Source organism: Furipterus horrens, unplaced genomic scaffold (assembly GCF_987537825.1).
Source record: "Furipterus horrens unplaced genomic scaffold, mFurHor1.1.pri manual_scaffold_10, whole genome shotgun sequence".
In the NCBI taxonomy this organism is placed as follows: Eukaryota; Metazoa; Chordata; class Mammalia; order Chiroptera; family Furipteridae; genus Furipterus; species Furipterus horrens.
The window spans coordinates 87,397,036-87,418,141 of NW_028327180.1; the positions used below are offsets into that span (position 1 = coordinate 87,397,036).

The 21,106-nt window shown below is 41.9% G+C and overlaps 1 protein-coding gene across 2 annotated transcripts in view; it reads left to right on the forward strand.

Annotated features, from left to right (window-relative positions):
- SGCD (sarcoglycan delta) overlaps positions 1-21,106 on the forward strand; it is a 372,537-nt gene that overhangs the window by 349,925 nt on the left and 1,506 nt on the right. For both annotated transcript variants that reach the window (XM_090288487.1, XM_090288486.1), the window contains exon 7: positions 20,652-20,775. In XM_090288487.1, the coding sequence (XP_090144613.1) occupies positions 20,652-20,775 (124 nt within the window). The remainder of the gene's footprint in view (positions 1-20,651; positions 20,776-21,106) is intronic.

Sequence of the window (21,106 nt, forward strand, 5' to 3'; positions counted from 1 at the left end):
AAAAAAGGACACATTCATTCTAACCCCAGTTTAAGAGGGGGGATGAATAGGTGTGATGACGTTTACCTGGATGAATACAGTTATAAAAACGATCCCTCACCACCACAGTTTATGGACTCAGCTAAGGCTTCACCTGCATTTCCACATTCCAGCTTCATGACAGCCCTGGAAGGGAGGTATTGTCGTCCCTACTGAACATGACAAATAGTTGAGCCTCAAAAAGCCTTGTCCACTCTCCAAGGGCAAAATCCAGCAGGCGGAAGTGCCTGAACTCAAAATCCTGACTCTAAAGTTCAACTTTTAAACCACTCTTCTGTATTTCCTCGCAAGAAATTCAGATTAAAAGTTTTAAGGGAGGGAAACTATGGCCCTAGCAGCACAGATATAGGATGAGGTAGTTACTAACAAAATGGGCCACAAAATAAGGGACATGTTTTATCATTTTGTTCTAAACTCAATATGAAATAACACAAATATGACTGCCAATTCGTAATTAGACTACAATAATAAAATGTCTAGAATCGTGCCAAGAAGGTAAAGAGAGGAAAGACAAGAGTGTTTTACAGGCCTGAACCTTACTCAGAACATAGCAAGAACACTGTATTCCATGCTAGGCAGCAGAATCTCTAAGAGGCACATCGATTCAACAAATACTCACTGAGTACCCAGACAACATCCTCGATGCTGGGCTTAAATCTAGTGGAATTCCTGCCCTCACAGACCTTACCCAAGAGGAAGAGATTATGCCAAGTAAACAGACAAGTAATTCCAGATTGTGTTCAGTGGCACGAAGGAATGCCCCTGAGTGATGGAAGGGAAGGCCTCTTTAAAGAGGTGGCATTTAAGTGACACTCGAAGGATGAGAAGGGAACAGACAGGATGCAGCAGGTGGGACCTACCATTTGTTGGAGCAACATGACCAGGAAGGTCGCTCAAGTGGTCTCCCCAAAGAATCTGTCTCAGATCCTCTGTCGCTGGGATGAAAGAAGCTTCAGTATAACCAAGTCGCTTGTTAAAACAAATGCTTGTGTTTGTAAATTCGAAGTCCTAACCTCTGGAAACTCTCAATGACACAGCAGCTTACACAATGAGATTTCCACCCGATTGTAGAACTAGGGAATACAATAAATCATATTAGCTAGGAATCAGAGGGCCACGGTTTGATCTATAACTCCCTAGGCACGTGGTCTTCACCATGACATTTAACCCCTTGAAAACTGCACTGCCTTATCTCACAGAAGGGGCTAGCAGTGAATGTCAGATGGAACAATATACATGCAAAGCACCCACCATGCAGAGCACAGCACAGAAACTCAGTGATGAGATGTGAATCTAAATCTGTCACTGGAACTTGACACTGAGCTTCTTTCTGCCTGAGGCCTCTTTGGTCCCTTTGATTGGACCATGGGGAGCCTAACTCAGAAGTACAGGATGAGTCACAGGAGGTGGCAAAAAGATGTGGTCAGAGGGAGCATTATGAATTTTCAGGCTGAAGGCTAAATTGCCACCGTGTCTGGCGTGATGGCAGCCAGTACCATGTCTGAAAGTTGTCTAGCATCAAAGCCTCACCATGACTTCAGAATAGCCTACTCCGCTGAGACAAATCGGGTTCTTCAAAGTGGCTGTTCGTTCATTAGCGTTTATCAAAGAGCACAGTTAAAATATAGTACTTGTCTTGAAATAGGAATTCAACTTGGAGCTCTTGAAGACTCAATGAGAGCTAATGAACATAGAAATTGTTTGAGAAATATACACACTCTTTGAGTAGAGTCCTGCCAATAGGCTAAGGGGTTATATATACACAGTATCAGAAGATCAGCAACCCCAAAATGCAAGTGGCCCAGGAAGTACAGTGAACCTACAGAGTTGTCATTGCAGGTCTTCATTTTATCAAGTATGTTAACTTAGCTCCTGGGGTCACAGAGTGGGTTATGCTTTTCCCCGGAAATAGCATGATAACCATTCTGTTCCCATCAGTGGGCCGGCAGGGTTCCCTATGTAAAGTGGCATGTCTGCAACACACACTTATCAGCTAGGTCAGTCTGAGTCTAGTTTTTAGCCACCATCACCATATAGATAAATTTTTTAAAACTTAGATGCCCTGGAATTCTGATTTAATTTGTACAGAACATGACCCAAGCTTTGAAAGCTCCCCCTGTGTTTCTGATTGGAAATTTCCCAGTCGTGGGCCTCAGCCAACCCTAAAAGCGACTACTTCAATTGACGGAAGCACCACCAACCTCACAAACTCTCCCACCAGTTTTTTCCTAAATTGTTTCCCTTTCAATCATAACTTTATCTAATTAATTATTTTTCCTCAAACATAGAATACACAGAGTAGTCCGAGGTGTTGGTGTTAGTGTGAATCTGCTCTTTCCTAGGAAAGATGGGGGCTAAACCTCTGCCATTTCCGTTACCATACATATTACTCAGTTTTTATGATGTTTTGAAGGTCGCTCCCCAAAGTAATAAAAGCTATTGTCTCCATTCTCTGAGAATGTAAGCAAAACATGATCTAAAAGCTTGTCTAGGTTTGGAAGTGATTAATGTAGATTCTTATGATGAAGGAAATGAAAATGAGAAATCTGGATAAGTAATCACTGTTTCAACAAAAACAATTTCAACAAAAAATGAGCTTGAAACCGAAAGAACAAACTGATAGTGCCGACAGCTAGTAAATTATTCTGAGTTTTAGAAGCAGACCTCGTGATAGCATTTTAAGTTGTGTCAATTTGTTGGATTTATGACACTCCCGAGCCTAACCAAGAAGGGAAGGGTGGCCGCCCCGTGTATCACAGGTACTTGAAATGGAATTAGAGCAGAGAAGGGGAGGCTTCAAATGAACACAGAAAGGTGCCAGGAAATGAAGGTTCCATAGAGGAATCGTCTTCCCAGGGCTTCCTACAAACCAAGGAGACGCAGCCGAGTTTCTCCTTGTCACGGTCCCTGCGCCCCTGGGCCACTGGGCCACGTCGGGGCACTTTGGAATCTGGTCAGGATTTTGCTTTGTCTGTAGCTGTAGAGGGAGAACATTTCAAAGGAAGTGTTCCCCCCGACAGGATGCCACCTACCTTGGACTTGGCTGAGACAACCATGTCTCAGAGCGCGGCACCTCCCTCGTCTCAGCAGCCCGGCGAGGCAGCTGACACTCCAGACTCTGATTATGTTTTCACAGAGTTTTAGGGGCTGCATATACTCACTGTCACTAACTCGCTGTCAGGCATTCCTCCCACTTTTCTGTCTCCAGCCCTGCGTAACCCCATTTCCACTTGACGTTTCAAACACCTCCGATTCAACAAACACATCCAAAGCTCCGCTCACAATTTTCTGCCCTTCCCCTCTGTAAGTATTCCATGCACACCCATTCTATCTCAGTGGCTGACCCACACAGTACCCCAGTTATACAACCCATAAGACTAGAGATCATTTGACTAATTCCATCACCACGTCCTAGTCACTGTCTTCTGCCCCCCTGGGTAACCACAGACTCCTAGCTCTTCTCCTTGCAAGCCTCATGCCCCTTTCTTATCCACTCTGCAGCCAGACATATATGTACATACAAGGTTAATTTTATACACACACACATAGATACATCCTGTTGGTTCTGTGCGTGTGCGCACACACACACACACACACAGATTTATCATATGGGAATTGGTTCACCTCGTAATGGAGGCTGAGAAGTCCTAACAGCTGCAGTCAGCAAGCTGGAGATCCAGGAGTGCTGGTGGGTTACATTCTAGTCTGAGAGCAAGAGACAGCAGATGGCCCAACTCAAGTAGGCGGGAAGGCAAAGTTCCCTCTTACTCATCAGCCATTGGTGCCAGGCAGGCCTTCAGCAGACTGGCTGGGGCCACCCATGGTAGGAAGGGCAATCTGCTTTACTAAGTCCATTGATTTAAATGTTACTCTCATCCAGAAACACACACAGAGACACAAAGAGTAATGTTTAACCCAATGCCTGGGCACCCAGTGTCCCAGTCACATTGACACATAGAAGTAATTATCTTAGTCCTCTTTTCAACAGGGACATCAGATCAGGTTGTCCATTATCTATTTATGCCCGACTCCATTTAAAATCTTTTATTGTCTCACCATATTCTGCAAGGCCATGCCCAACTTACCTCCGACTTCCTCTTATTCATACCATAGCCATTATGAACCTTCTTTCAGTGTTTTTAAGCCAGGAACAATTTTTCTCCCAAAAGTCTTCATGTGTGCTGCTGAGTCTAATTGGGACACCCATCTACCACCAAGCTAACTCCTTTGTATCCTTCAGATGTCATCATAAGACTTCCCAGACCCCACCTCCTCCCACAAGCCAGTCCCCAGTTACACAAGCTCTTACAGTCCCCTGCACATCTTCGTCAAGGATTCCTCATCACCATAAACCAATAGCTGCTTAATGTATCTCATCCATGAGAGCACATAAGCTCACTAGGGAAAGGAGTAGATCTATACTGCTTACAACTATAACCGCAGCATTTTGCATATAATAGGAATTCAATAAATGTTGTCCAAATAAATGAGCCACTTCCTAATGAGTCTTCCAGACTGGCATAGAGGCCACTTCTCTGTCCCCTTAGGTCTTATAACAAATGTTTATTAAACCAACAAGCTCTACACTGGGAAAGAAGGGTTGATTCAGAAGAGTGTTTTGAAATGGCCTGGCTTCCCATTCATAAAAGCAAACTTCAAAATGGCTTTGCTCTAGAGGACAGAATATCACTGTATTCCTGAAAGAAACGGCCTCCAAGTGACAATATCCAGCCCATTTCTTAAATCTTTAGAGCAGAACCCTAGAGTACTCTGCTTAGATTTTCAACTCATTATTTAAAGACAGACAGATCTCTACAAATTCAGCAGCTCCATTCATGAAATTTAAATAGCTACTGTATATAAGGAGTGTGAATTTCAAAGTAACCCTTGCTTGACTTAAAAGCAGATTCTATATAGTTAGAAAAGCCCAAGTTTCCCTTTACTTCTTTAGGTGCTTATTTTAATCCATTTCTATATTGGAAGTTGAAATTGATGCCACTGAGTATGATGTGTTTAAGCCAAAGCAGCCATTTAAAGCAGGATGACATAGTGGTGTGGATTTGTATTGGCTCAACTTAGCTAAGCCGGCACTGCGTTTCCTGGAGAAGTCGCTTCTCTGAGTTAGTGCAGCTGCATGAGGGTTAGAAGGTGGGAGTGAAACCACAGCCATGTTCCTGTTTCACTGGAAGGTGGGTGCAGGGCACCAGGCACCAGTAAAACCACCTGCCAGCTCACCTGGTTAGTGTGGGGAATCCCCTGGTCTTTAGACCCTCCAGCTCCCATTGGATCCTTCTTCAGCTTCTCCACAGCCTGGGCCGAAAGTATCCTTAGTTCCATGACAAAGGGCAGCAGCTGTTCCTCCAAATCAGACACCTGAAAGTGGTAAGAGACAGGTACCAGTTTATCACGGGGGATTCCAGCTCACTCTCCCCACTTCACATCCATCTTCCCTTCCTGAACGCCTGCCTGCTGACTTCAGACTCTGGCATCAGACATGAAGATGACAGCCTTACAGATTGCATACCCAGCTCCCACTCTGGATGAGGTTAAATTCCCGTCATGCCCCCATATATACTTATACAGGTTCTCTTTCTCTAATTGCACCATGACTGATAAACCTCTAGACAGTTTTCTAATAGCTTATTGGGAACCTTTAAGCCAGATCTGAGTCTCAGAATTTTTGGCACATCCTTGGTTTAAAATAATACTATATAATAATAATGTTGCCAACCTTTAAATATGAGTTGATTTTATATAACAATTTCAAAATCAGGTTTTTGAAAAATCAGAAATGTGGGCCTCTAGTTCTGCAATACGATAATCTAAATACCCTGACCAACTGTTTTAGTTGAAAACAACAAAAACTATTATCAGGTAAAAAACACTTTTTTAAACCTTTTAAGTGCATTGATAAACTGCAAATTAGTTCAGATTATCCAGAGTCCAAAACCTAAAATAGCATGGAAAGCCAGGGAAGTAAGTAATCTGAGCATTGAAGGCAGGTGTAACTTCATAGATTTTGCTAAACTGGATATATTTCAGCTTCAGTTTTCACAGTCTACAGGGTCATGGGAACAAAGCCAAACCTCAGGACCCATGTGAAGCAGACAGTCTGATGAAAATGGGACCCCCAAAGTACCAATCCATCAGTGTTAGGAGGAAATACAATGCAGGTGACCTAGTCTTCCCCGCCCCAGGCCTTTCCACCCAGAGGACTGCAAGGGGAATCGCTTGTCTTGAACCTCAGCACTGAACAGAAGAGAAAGACAAACATTTTTCCAAGGCTTGGCATCCCCAAACTGGCACTCTCTCTGGTTTGTAGCCTGAATTCCTATTACCTGGATGGTCCTAAAGCCTCAAGCCAAGACTTAGTTTATGGTTTAAGCTGAAGGTGGCACCAGTGATTGATGGAAACAAATGCAAATCTTGGAGAGAAAATCCCCTTAAATGCACCCAAGCCTGCATACCTGCAAATAAATTTCTGCAGATAAAGACCAAGGAAATACGAACCCACAGTCAAGACATCGAATCACACTCAGAACAAAGGTAGCACAAACGAGAGCAAGAAGAGAACCAAGGCAGCCAGTTTAGGCCCAACGAAGGCTTCAGCTGGGGGCATTGGCAGAGAAATATGTAAAATAAGTATATTTACTATGCATAAAGAAACCAAAGAAGGGATTTAAAGGGTTAAAAATATATAAAAATGGCTCACAAATTAAAAATAATAATAATAAGCCAAACAGAATGCCTAGAAATGAAAATATCATCTCAAAAAGTAAACCCCAACGTATGTGGTAAGAAATAGATAAAAAGAAAAATACATGAACATGAAAATATACCTGAAATCATTCAGACAGCAGGGAGACAGAGTAAAATAATAGCGATGCTATTAAGACAAAAAGAGAAAGAGTAAAGCAAAGCCAGTTTTTCAAAGGCCTGCCTGCTGAGTATTGTCCAGAGTGATGAAAGACACAAAACTTCAATTTAGAGTGTCAAAAAAAAAAAAAAAAAAAATTAAAAGTCAAGTAGAGTAAATACAATACAATCCATATCCAGGCATATAAATGACACTGCAAAATATCAATGATAAAACACAGCGGGAGAGAAAATAACCAAATCGAAGTTCTAGAGTTGAAGTTAAACTGACAGCTGACCTCTTAACCACAACAGAAAGAACCAGAATGCAGACTAATATCTTCAAGTCCTCAGACACAGTAACTGTCAGCATAGGTGTGCTTCCAGCCAAAAGCCCTTCCACAAGGAAGGACAAATTAAAAGATTTATTCCAGAAAAACAAAACAGAGAATTTTCCCCAGCAAACCTCACTAAAAGAAAATATCAAGGATATTCTTGTTTTTTTTAAAAAAAGGAAAGTTTAACATAGCAGAAGGAATAAGTGAAGAAAGGGGAAAATATATTAATATATGTAAATTAACATACATTGTATAAATAGTAATCTTGCTGGATTAAAGAACACAGTACCAAAATACGTAACGGTAGCACATAAATCAATAACAGTGAATTTGCACTGTTGGATTTTTTTTTTTAAAGATCCATTAAAGACTTAATATTGTTAAGATACAAACTCTTACTGAAATTTATCTATGGGTTCAACATAATCCCAATAAAAATCCCAACAGGCTTCTAAAATAGACATGGGAAAGGAAAGGATCTAGAATATCCAAAACAATCTGTTTTCCATTTGCAAAAGTTAACAGATTCACATCTACTTATAGATTCTTTCTTTCCTTTATTTCTTTCCTTCCTTCCTTCCTTCCTTTCTATATCTTCAAAACAATTTTGCCGAGAATATATAACAAATCAATACCAAAAGCACAAACAACTAAATCACAAAAAAAGTTGGGCATAACATTTAAATATATTTCTCCCAAAAGAACATCATTGAATAGCCAATAAGAACATGAAAATGTGCTCATTATCATTAGCCATGAGGAAAATGAATTCCATTTTGTCCTTACACTGATTTTTAGACTTACAGTAAGAGTTATGGTAATCAAGACAGTCTGGTATTAGCATGAGGCTAGATAAATAGATAAATAGAACAGAGAGAAGTAGATCTATAATAATGTGGTTAATTCATTTTCAACAAAAGCACCAGTGCTATTTAATAGAGAAAGGATTTTCTTTTCAATAAATTATACTGCAAGAACTGGATAAATCTGTTGGGGGAAAAATTAACCTTCACACTGTTCTTCAAAACTAATTCAAGATGGATCATAAATCTAAACATAAAAGCTAAAACTATAAAGCTTCTAGAAGAAAACATAGGGGAACCATTTTTGTGACCTTGGTGTAGGCAATAGTTTTGTAGAAAAGGCACAAAAGTACTAAACATAAAATGCATGGTAAATTTAAAATGTATCAGGATGCATTGTTAAAAAATAAAACGACAAGTCATGGAATAGAGACAAAATACTTGATACAGATAGATAATAAATTGATATAGCAAATCAGTAACAAAAACACAAACAACAGAATTGCAAAAACGTTGAGCATAAGATTCAAGCACATATCTCCCCCCTCCCCAAAATCTTTGAATAGGCAATAAGCACATGAAAATCTGCTCAGTATCATTAACCATCAGGGAAATGAAAACCATAATAAAGGACTATTTTATAACTGCTAGAATGGCTTTCATTACCCCAATATTGGTGGTAGGAATGTAAAATTGTACAACTATCTTAGAAAACAGTTGGCAGTTTCTTATTGTGGGAATCTGTTCTTCTGTCACATTCTCCTAAAACTCAGCCTAAAACAACAGATGGTTATTACCTCACAGTGGGTCAGAAATCCAGGTGCACCTCAGTCGCTGATACTCTGACTCGAATCAGTTGTGAGCTCTGGAGGTAAGCTGTTGGCCAGGGCTGTGGTCTCTTTGAATGCTTGACTTGGAGGGCGACTGATGGGCTCCCTCAGTTTCTGAGATATCTCCATAGGGCAGCTCCCAGTGTAGCAGCTGGCTTCCCTCAGCGTGAGGGGATGAGAGCAAAACCCCCAGAGGGAAGCCATAGTCTTAATGTAACCCAGTTTCAGAAGTGACACCCCATCACTTCTTCCATATGCTCTTCATGTAGAAGCAAGTCACGACCTCCGTCCCACATCAAGGTGAGAGAACCCCATGAGCACATTAATTCGAGAAGGCAAGGGTCATTGGGGACCATCTTACATGCTGCCTAACTGTGCTTTTTAAAGACACGCCTATTCTATAACCTAGTAATGTCCTTCATGGCTACTTAGTTAAGAGAAATGAAAATTTTATCCTCAAAAAGACTCGCATAAGAATGTTTACAGCACTTCGTACGAAATAGCCCCAAACTGGAAACAACAGAATGTCTCCTAAAAGAATACTGGATAAAGGGTGCAAATTTCAGTTATAAGAGAAATGAGTTCTGCAGCATGTTGACTAGTTAATAATGATGTATATGTTATATACCAGCATGGTGACTCTAGTTAATAATGTATATATTATATACTTCAAATATGCTGAGAGTAGAAATTCGGTGTTCTTACCATGGTGGAGGGCTGTAATAGGTGGGATGATGGATAGATTAATTAGCTTAATTTGGGGGAATTATTATCAAAACATTACGTGGACAGCAGAGTGGTCATTGCCGGGGTGGCAGGGAGGTGGAGGAAGGATTTAAGGGCTATACATGGTGATGAACAGAGACTTGACTTGGGTGGTGAACACACACTACAGTGCACAGATGATGTGCTGTAGAACTGTGCACATGAAAACTGTATAATTGTGTTAACCAGTGTCACCCAGAAAAATTCAATAAAAAGAGGAAAAATGCAACCAATATGCCTTAAATATATACAGTATGTATTTGTCAGTAAAAAGAAATTACCTGTGTCTTTCACTGTATATAAATTTTACCTCACTAAAAAGTCATCTGAACTAACAATCCAGTTACATGAGAGACACAGCTAAAACATGACATACAGAAGAGTTGATGTTTAAAAGTATGGAAAAATGTTCCCAAGGAAAATATTGACAGAAACAGAGTGAGAACAACTATAGTAAGAGGCAAAATGGATTTTAAAGCAAAAACTATTACCAGAAATAAGGAGAATCACTATACGTAGATAAGGAAGATGGAATAACTCGAACCTGGTATGCATTTAATAACATACCCCTTTTAGTAACTGATAGATCAAGCAAATAATATATAGATATATATATTTGAAGAGAACAATTAAAGATTTTGAATTAATAGACACACATGGAATAGAGCGCCTTTTGCAGAACACACCTTCTTTTCAAATGGGTATGAGTATTTATAAAAATAAACACATACTGGACTAAAAAGCTAGTCTGGATTTTTAAAGAATTGATTTTATACAGAAACCATTCTATTATAAAGATTATCAGTTCAAACTCCATGTTCAAAAGTTTAAAATTGATGAAGAAAATATACACCAGAAGCATGTCCTAGAAAATATCACGTATTTAGAAATTAAGGAAACCCCATCTATAAAACTCTGACCACAGGAGAATCCATACTAACATTAGAAAATGTTTATACCTACATTATAAATATTCCTTTAGGATGCTTCCAAAGAAAAATGCATAACTTTTTATTTATTTACTGTTTGGGTGATAAAGAAAAGGAGTCTTTATGCAAAAGCAGTCCTTTAAGCCTATCAAGTCACAGCTTTAATTACTTAAGCCTACCAATTAAGACTAAACTCTAACACCTGGGTTCTCCTAGCTTTTTTCCTTAGTAGTTTCCACAGGGTTAGATTACAAACTAAAATAATATAATACACAAAAGCTACACGATTCTGGAAGAACGGCAGGCTTCTGCCCCAGAGCCTGTTCCCTCTAGAACACCCAGAGAATAAACCTGCCACCCTCTGCCAGGCCAGACCGGTCCTAGGCTGTGCCTGGAGTTCCTTCCCATACAAAATACCATCCATTGGAAAACACGGACAGCTGCAGCATTATCATCCGGGTACCCTTGAGGAAGAAGAGCCTGAGAGCCAGGGAGAGCCTGAGCCAGAGCCTGAGAGAGAGCCCACTCAGGCACCAGAAAAGCTCCTGGAAAATGCATTAACTTTAAATGCATATATTAAAAATTAGGAAAGGCAAAAATTAACTAAGAAAGCAACACATTGTAGAACTTCGAACACCTGGAATCTTCCTAATTTATTTGGAGCAAAAAGAAAAGGAAAAATTCAAGAACTAGAATTATGTATAAAACGGGTAAGATCAACAAAACCGAAAACTAGCCCTTTGAAGAAAGTATAATTGGTAGCATGGCTTAAGGGGGGGAAAAAAGACATAACTACAAATTCAGGGGGCACTTTAAAAATGAAGATATTATGAAAAGGTTTGCCAAAATATTTAAACCTTTATATGAAAGATACCAACAACAAGATGATAACTTACCAAAACCAATCTGAGAAGCACAAAACCTGTATAATTCTATAATTGCTTTTAAAAGTGGAAACAAGATGTTTTTCCATGCCAAGGGTCTATCAACAAGTTTAAACATATAAGAGAGAAATATAGATAATTCTAACCTTTCACATAAAATTCTAGAATATAGAAAAGTAATAGAACATGACAAAGATCTTATAAAAAGAGAAATTACAGGATAAACTAACTTATACAAAATCCTTTAAAAGCAAATAGATTCAGAAATATGTAGAGGAACTCATACATAATGACAGCGGGTTAATGCCAAAAGTCCCACAGGAGTGGATTGTTTTTGGTAAGTTAATATAGCTCACCCATTAAGGAGAAATATATTATCTAAATATATGAAGAATAAAAGAGTACTTGATAAAATTCACATTAATGAATGATGGAATCTCTTAGCAAAATAAGAGTCGAAGGTCACACTCTTAATAAAAGAGTATTTGAGAAGAAAAACCTAGAACAAAAAACATCACAGTTAATGGTAAATTGCTTAAGTGTTTTCTCTTTAAAGTCAGCAAACAGCAAGACTTCCATTTCCTTACTTCTCATCAACACAGTTTGGTCAGGCCTAAGTAATACAGTGTAAAAAGAAAAAGAAACAGAAGGTATAAGAAATAAAAAGATATAAAACTGTCACAAATTAAAATTAGTGCCTACAAAAAACACCAAAAGCAACATGTAAACATTATGAAAAATAAGATAATTTACCTACATGTTGACTAAAAGATGAACATTCAAAATAATTGAACATCGATACACAAGGAAAAAAGAACTAGGAGTAAGAGAAATACTTTTTTAAAAGAAAAATACCATTTTCAATAGCCACAAAAGACAGGCTGAATTCGCATAGAGAAAATTGTTAAGCTTTCCTGAAATACATCAAAGGAAACACAAAAATAGAGACAGAAGGACTGAACATAAATCCAATCAAAATTCCAAAAGGGCTTTTTTGTGTAAAACTTAGGTTCATTCTGAAATGCATGTGGGAGACCAAGAACAGCTAGAACAAAGAGGAGTTGCGCTGTGAAATAGAAAGAATTTTGAAACTGTAACAAATAAGCTAATGTAATTAACTGTTGTCGTAGGGACAGACAAATAGAATAATGGAACCAACTAGAACTCCCTGAAAGAAACTCAGAGGTATATGACAACAGCATTTGCAACAGAGCTAAATATGGGCTTTTCACTACATGATGTCAAGATCATGGATCTGCATCTGTTCTGGCCCAAACTCTTCAGACCAAACACAAAAATTAATACCTGGTGAATTAGAGACTTAATGAAAAGGCAAAACAAAACACTTTTTAAAGCAATGGATATGAATTTTATGGTCTCATTGTAGGGAAGGATTGTTTAGATAAGACACAGAAAGCACAAACCCTAGAAGAAAAGATCCCTAAATTTGTGGACATGATAATGTAAAACTTGGTTCCTTCAAAGATGCTAAGCATAAAGTGAAAAGACAAGAAGCCACAGACTCAAAAAAGAAATTGTCAATCCAGAGGCCTACTAAATAATTATTTTTCACAATGAAGTATTGCTGTAATTTACACACACAAAACAACAACAAAAGCAATTAAAATAGACAAAAGACATTTCACTGAGGAAGAATCCCGAATGGCTTGCAGACAAATGAAAAGATGCTCAACTTCATTACTAAACTGGAAATGCACATTTAAAAGACAATAGCGTCTCATTTCACACTCATTTCATATTTAAAAATATCGAAGGTAGCAAGAAAGTGGAACTCTCTGCACTGCTAGTGGGGAAGTATCTAATAAAGCTGTAGATATGCGTCTCCTAGAAGCTAGCAACCCCACTCCTCACCTGTGTGTCCTAAAGAGAATTTACAGATGTGCACCAGGATCCCTGTACCAGAATGTGCATAGATGCAGTTTGCAGAAACAAAGCCTGTAACCGACCCAAATGTCCAACAGGAGGGTGGACAGATAAATCATAATGGAAGATGACACCAGGGAGAGAATGTTGAGAGGGGAAAAGGAATGTAAGTCACTAAAGAATACCTAAGTGGAGTTATTCTGTGCATAAAGTCAGAAGATTCTATAGTAAACGATCTATTGTTTAAGGAGGCAAACATGTCATCACCTTATAAAGAGAGGCAAGGAAACAGGAGACGCAAGGTGACAGCAGCAGTTATCCTTGAGGAAGGAAGTGGATAGGATTAGAAGAGGTGCTCAGGGCATTCCAAAGGGGAGAAAGTCTTCTTTCTTGAAAAGGATGGTGAGTATACAAGGCACATGGCATTGTCAGTCTTTATACCGTATTAATATCTTTAGAAATCTTATTTTTGCATCAATTCCAAAAATTGATTCAGAATAAAATTTTTAACGTATTTGTTTAATCAGAAGAAAGATCAGAAGTGCTGGCAGCAGTTGGCCAGGTCCGGGTAGCAGCTGCCCCGTAGAGAATATCCCTGTCACTTGCCATGTATTACTGTGCAGAGACCGTCATCCTCCTTACAGGTTTCCTAGGGCCCTTTCGTTTGTGCCACCTGCGTAACATTTGTGTGCACCTGAGATCATGACCGCCTCTTTAGAGCAGTGGCTCTCAAACGGGGGTCCCTGAACCAGTAACAGCTGCGGCATCACCTGATAACACGTCACAGGTGTTCAGGCACCACCCTAGACCCACAGCATCAAACTCTGCAGCTGGAGCCCAGCAATCCATTTTAACAAGCTCTCTGGGGAATTCTGATACATTTAAGAACCATTGTTCTTGAGCACATGGCCTGGCCCAGCCCAGGCACCTCCCTTGCTGGCCATTCTCCCAACCTGAGCCCCTTCCGCCCTCCCCCAGGAGAGCTGCACTTTCTCCTAACAGAAGCATTGCATTTCCCAGAGCCAGCGGATCCCTCCACTGCCCGCATCCAGAAGGAAGCCTCCTTCCATTTTTCCTTGATCCGCGCCAAGTAAGCCATTGTGTTGGGTGACTGGTAATCTATGGTCAGAAATTGATTGGCTGTGCTTCAGGAGTGCTTTGTCTGCTCTCTGCTGCCCCACAGGGCTCCTGCAGGAGCTTTCACCACAATGAAAAGATTAGCATGTGAGTCAACTCTTACAAATGCCTAACAGCAAAGGACATTAAGATGGGCTATGAAACAGAAAGCCAGTTACCTTTTGGTCTCTGCTTCCCCAAAATAGTCATTTCCACCTTATTGTAGCCTTTTACAAGAGGAGACAGTTTCAGAATAGCCCCCTCGCTCTGCTCAGCAGCCTTGTGCTTCCAAGGATGAGAGGGAGAAAGGGTAGTAGTCATTTGGCATCCACTCTGGCCTGCTGGTCTCCCGCTGGTCTCAGAGTCTATAAGGGTTGAGCAAGAGTCAAATGACCTCTAATGCCTGTCTGAAATGCCACCACCATCCGATGAACTTCTCCAAGTTCTTTCCCCTCTGCAACTGTCTTTTTGATATGACTCATTCACTCTGAATACGGTCTACCAAATATGAACACATCCACTATATTTTGAATTTGATGTCACCAATGTCAACTGTTTAAATAAGTTATGAGAAGAGGACTTCCAGCCAAGATGGAGGCATAGACAGACACGCTACGTCTCCCTCCACAACTAAGAAGGAATGCAACTCAAAACTAGAGACAACCAGAAGTTGCAGAAAATCAAACTGCATGGAAGTCCAACAAACAAAGAAAGAAGAAATACTCATTTAGACAGGTAGGAGGGGCAGAAACAGGGTGGAGTGGATGGGGCTGCGGTGTGGTGGTGTAGGCGGTGGTTGATAGCAGCGGCGGCGGCAGCAGGCCGGCGGAAAGCAGATACACATTTTTAAAAATCAGGAGGGACACCTGGGGAGCATTCCCAGCTCCTCACCATACCGTGCAGCTCACGGTCCCAGCACCAGGGGAAATCAAGTCTCATTGCTTCTGACTGTGCAGACCAGTGGGGGTTGGGGCGGAGGCAGAAACTGCCGGTCTCTCAGCAGCGTCTGCTTGTTTAAAGGGCCTCCACGGTCCTAGAATTTCTGCAGACCCACCCACTCTGGGAACGACGGCCAGGGCAACAGCTAGAGAGGCGCCGGTCAGATGTGGAAGTGGGAGAACTGCCTGGAAAAGGGGCGAGTGCTGGGCAGGCGGCATTGTTCCCTCTCAGACCCCTCCCCCACATACAGCGCCACAACGTGGTGAAACAGGTCGCCCTGCACTGATGAATTCCTAAGGCTCCACCCCTTACAACGTAACAGGAGCGACAGCTCTACCTAAGACACAAAGGCAAACAAACACAGGCTCCTGTCAAGATGAGGGGACAGATAAGTATAGCCCAAAAGAGGGAACGGATCAAGGTTCCAGTGGGATAGCCAACCTCACACATGAGGAGAGAGCCAACCTAACAGATGCCAGAGTTCCAAACACTAGTGATAAAGATGCTCACAGGCTTGACAGATATGCTTGAGTAAGGCAAATGCATAAGAGAAGTGAAGGCTATGCTAAGTGAAACAAAGGAAAATCCACACAAAACCAAAGGGGAAGGGAAGGCAACCGGGTTTTGAATCGATGATTTGGAACATAAGGAAGAAAAAAACACTCAACCAGTACAGAATGAGGAAACAAGAATTGAAAAAAAATGAGGAGAGGCTTGGGGGTGCCAGAAGGAGAAGAGGAAGAGCAAGAAATTGAAAACTTATTTGAAAAAATAGTGGAGGAAAACTTTCCAAATTTTGTGAAGGAAATAGACATACAAGCCCAGGAAGCACAGGGAGTCCCGGGCGAGGTGGACCCAGAGGGGACCACACCAAGACACATCATGATTAAAATGCCAAAGGTTCAAGATAAAGAGAGACTCTTAAAAGCAGCAAGAGAAAAGCAGAGAGTTGCCTACAGGGGGGCACCTATAAGACTATCAGCTGATTTCTCAAAAGAAACTTTGCAGGCAAGAAGGGACTGGCAAGCAGTGTTCAATGTGATGAAAAGCAAGGACCTACAACCAAGATTACTCTATCCAGCAAAGCTATCATTTAGAATGGAAGGGCAGATAAAGTGCTTCCCAGAGAAGGTAAAGCTAAAGGAGTTCATCATCACCAAACCATTATTATATGGAATGTCAAAGGGACTTACTTAAAAGATCAAAACTATGAACCCTAAAATGACAACAAACTCACAACTATCAACAACTGAATTTAAAAAGAACAAAATCCAACTAAGCAAACCAGAATAGGAACAGAATCATAGGTATGGGGATCATTTGGAGGGTTATCAGCTGGGAGGGGGAAAAGGGGAGAAATGGGGAAATGGTGCAGGGACTAAGAAGCATAATCAATTGGTACAAAATAGACAGGGGGAAGTTAAGAATAATATAGGAAAAGTTGAAGTCAAAGAACTTATATGCACGAGTCATGGACATGAACTAAGGGGGGGTGGGATTGCTGGAGGGAAGGGGGCTACTGGGCAGAGGGGAGCAAAGGGGGAAAAATTGGAACTACTGTAACAACATAATCAATAAAATATACGGAAAAAAAAAAGTTATGAGAAGAATCACACACTGGGAAGCATGCAGCACTGAGCCGTGTGTAGTACATCACCTGACCCTTATATACAGAAACTGGTTTGGGAATACAAGGACTAATTTCATGAGGGAAGAGGTGTCATTCAATTACAAAGAACAGCGTGAAGATAGGATGGACAGGAAAAAAGTTCAGTTCTTTCGGTATAGTGGTCAATGTGCTGGTTTTGGTGTCCACTAAACTTGAACTTGAATCTGGGCTCTGCCCTTTTACTAGATGTATAGCCCTGAGCAAGTCACTTACCCTGGTTTCCTGTTCATACAATCAGGATTACAGGAATAACAAATTCATAGGACTTTTGTGAGGATTAAATGAGGTAACACATATAAAGCAGTTTGCACAGGGCCCATGACCTAGTAAGTGCTCAATAAAACATAGCTGATGGTTGAGGCAAGAAATAAAACTAACAGAATACGTCAAATCAAGTTAATGGCTGAATAAACTCAGGCATTCAGATCTTTTCTAAGAAACTTGTGAAGGTTCTAATAAGAAAAGTGATTATTCAGAGCTCACTGTAGGAAGACAGTCCCATGCATGAAGTGCGGTGGAGAAGAGAAAAGTCAGAGAATAAACCTGGGAGGCAGTTGAAACAGTCCCGGTTGGAGACGAACTAGTGTACGGACTTGGAGAAGTTTGAGTTAACTGATCGAATGAGGGAGGGAGAAGGGGACAAAGACGGCATGGAGACTGTCACCTGGGGAAGGTGGGTGACAGCGGCACCACTGAGAGGAGTATGAACAAAGGCGGAGGTGAGCAGGAAATGTTACCAGAAGGGAAGAACAGGGCTCTGAGCTGAAGGGCTCCCAGCACCTGCACCCGCAAGGCTGGAATATTGTAAATAGACCTGTTTTTCTCTGCACTAATTGTTGGGTCTTACACCAAGGTGCCATTTTTGCTCAGTAACACCCTTATGGCCTAATTTCCCCTTCTGGTAATATTTCCTGCTCACCTCCAACATACTGCCACGTCATGACACGCTTCCATCATGCTTCGCCCTCATGGCACACCCACCTCAAGGCTTCTCCGTCATGGCACGGTCTTCACGCTCCTTCTCCCCAGGCTGCCGCCCTTCCTGTTAAGTCCTGAAAGTCACTACACCTTTTGCCCCCACCCTCACCCCTGGGGTCATAGCACAGCTACTATCTAGCTGCCCGCTTGCCATAGAGATGCTAAGTACCTTAAATGCCATATTATTTCCTTCCCCCGCCCCCCAAACCGTGGGCTGTGGGGACGATCTGTACCCAGTTTTGAGGGGAAGTTATCAATGTTAGTGAAAACAGGAGACATTAGAAAAAGTAGGATAGACTGGGTTAAGTCAGTCAGACCTTATAAGACAGAAAAAACAAAGATGCAAATCCATCTGCACAATTCAGAGGTGAGAGGGCTCAAGAGCACACGAAGAGGCAGGGCTCCGGGGACTCCTGCCGCACGAAGCGGGGAGGTCAGAGGGAAAGGAGGAGTTAGAAGTTCAAGCCAGTCCTTCTGCAGGTACCAGACCTGTGGCTCCTCTGATGCCAGCGGGGTCGCTGTAGGGAAACACAAAAACCAGGAGAAGGCTGCTGCCTGGAAGCAAACCTCCAGAACCCAGACTTGGGCACGTGGAGGGGCGCCCTCGCGGCACCTGAGGACAGTAACTGGGATCTCAGCGGTGACGTCCCCCTGGTTAGCTTGCTCCTCCTGTCACCTGTGAAGCCCAAGGGGGTGTGGCAGAGAGGGTGGGGTTCCTTCTTAACTTGCTCTAAGTGTCTGAAAGCGCCCTGGCCAGTGGCTCAGTTGGTTGGAACGTCTTCCCGTTTGACCGGGGTGCGTAGGGATGCAACCGATCAATGTTTCTCTCACGTCAATGTTTCCCTCTCTCTCTCAAATCAATAATCATATTCTCGGGTGAGAATTTTTTTTTAAGTGTCTGAAAGTTAGGAACACAGAAGCGAAACACAGGAAGTTGGTCTGAATCAGAGCAGTTAGAGAGCCATGCTGAGGCCCCTGCTTCCTAAGTTAGGACACTTTCTCTGCAACAGAGAAGACCTTCATCCATTTGTATTTGGTAATAATAGCAAACTGTGGACTATCCGGCGGATGGGTAATATTTTTCACATGAAGGGGGTTAGGCAAAAATCTTTCTAAGGAGTATGAGCCTCTGTTTTTAATTTAACACACAATAATTATTAATTAACATACTCAAAGGATAGCCTCTGTTGGGGGAGAATAATTAACATAGAAATTTGCTTACAAGAAAATGCATTCATTCTTTCAGGGGTAGAGTAATGTGAGTATCCATGAACTCACAGACACATATCACCACCGCTGCAGTCCAGCTCCAAAACAGTTGCAGGGCTGACAACCATCTCCTCCTGCTGTCCCCTTGCAGTCAGATCACTTCCCCTCTCTAAATGCCACCCACCGCTGAGCTGTTCTGACTTTTCTTCTGGCAACAGTCTTTTCAAGTAAGGCCTGAGATGTCTTTATGATTTGCTGGTATTCGTCGTCGTCGGCAGCCGTCCGTCTCGAGAGACGATGGTGTAGCTTCTTAAGAGTCTATCTGCACCGCCGAGAATGGCTGTGCAGTCCGACTCAGGAGTGACACGGTATCTGTCTCCTCCCGTGTTGAATCGACATCTTGCGATGACGCTGGAGTGTCCTCTCCAGTGAAGCTGAAGCTACAGAGCCTGGGCAGGGTGATATGGAGGGTCTGCTGTTGCCCATGCAGCAGACCCCCCCTCTCTTCGCAGCTGAAGGGTCCAAGGGAAAGACGGAGTCAATACAGCTTGGCTTCAGGTGCGCCGCAGGAGTTGCCGGTGTTGACTACAACGTCAAACCGCCTTAGGGACTCCGGCTCCGGATTTTCTGTCGGGGTTTACTCCCTTAGCCTTTCCCCTGAAGAGGTATGCCGCAAGGCAGTGGAGGTTTTTTGGAGTCAGAGTTTTCCTTCTCTGATGTGCCCTGACTGGAAGATCGAACCAGCGACACTTAGCTCGCAGGCCGATGCTCAATCCACTGAGCCAAACCAGCCAGGGGTATTATAACAAGGGTAACAGCAACGAACATACGTTAATACATATTATGCATTTCCAACATGCCAGCCACCATTGAAGCACTTGATAGGTGAGGAAACTGAGGCTTTGAGGGATTTTGGAAAGGAGAGAAAAGGGAAGACAGAAAGGCTTGCCCAAGGTCACATAGTGGCAGCCGTGTGGCCGTGGTTTGAGTCCAGGTATGTCTACTTCTGCCTCCGTGGAAGACACAGAAAGGACAGCGTAAAAGGAGTACTTACCACTTATAGGAAGCTTAGTTTAGACCTGGGATTGCCTTACTCTGAAAATAAAACTTACATAAGAACTCTGTTAGTTCTCCCAATAAAGCAATAATTGACTTGGTATAAGATAAAAGGAAGCCAGGATCCTTGAACTCCCTCCTTACAACCTTTGTGATATGCAATGAAGGTAAAGCCCAGATATATTCTCCCTTATCTACCTGACCAGGTTTGTAACTCAAAGCTAGAAAAACGTGCTGATCAAATACTAAAGTGCCGCTTCAATGCTCTGAGCATCAAGCTTCCTCTTAAAGTTCACACACACACACGCCCACACAACTGAAATGGGATCTTTAATCTTAGTCTTGTGTATATTTCAGGTTGGAGTCCCCAACCCGGTCTCTGGTGATGGAGGCCCCCAAAGGAGTAGAAATAAATGCAGAAGCCGGCAATATGGAAGCCACCTGCAGAACAGAGCTGAGACTGGAGTCCAAAGATGGAGAGGTAGGGGGAAAGGAGGACAGGCGTCCACGGACATGCAGCTGTGACACTCAACCTTTCCCCAGACTGGTTTGTTCCTCCTTCACCACCGAAGTTGATCCTACACTGTAACGACAGAAGGGGCCAACCAGGAGGTTTTATTTCTGAAACAGATATGTCGAACAGGATAATGATAAGCCAAATCCACAACACATAAAAATTATGACTCATTATCTGTAAGATGCTGAGATAATGGCATGTATTGCAAGGTCAGAATAATACATATAGCTGTAAAGATGATTGCTATTTCTGAATTCTGTCTCTTGTCACGTTAAAAAGGATTTAGGCAAACACA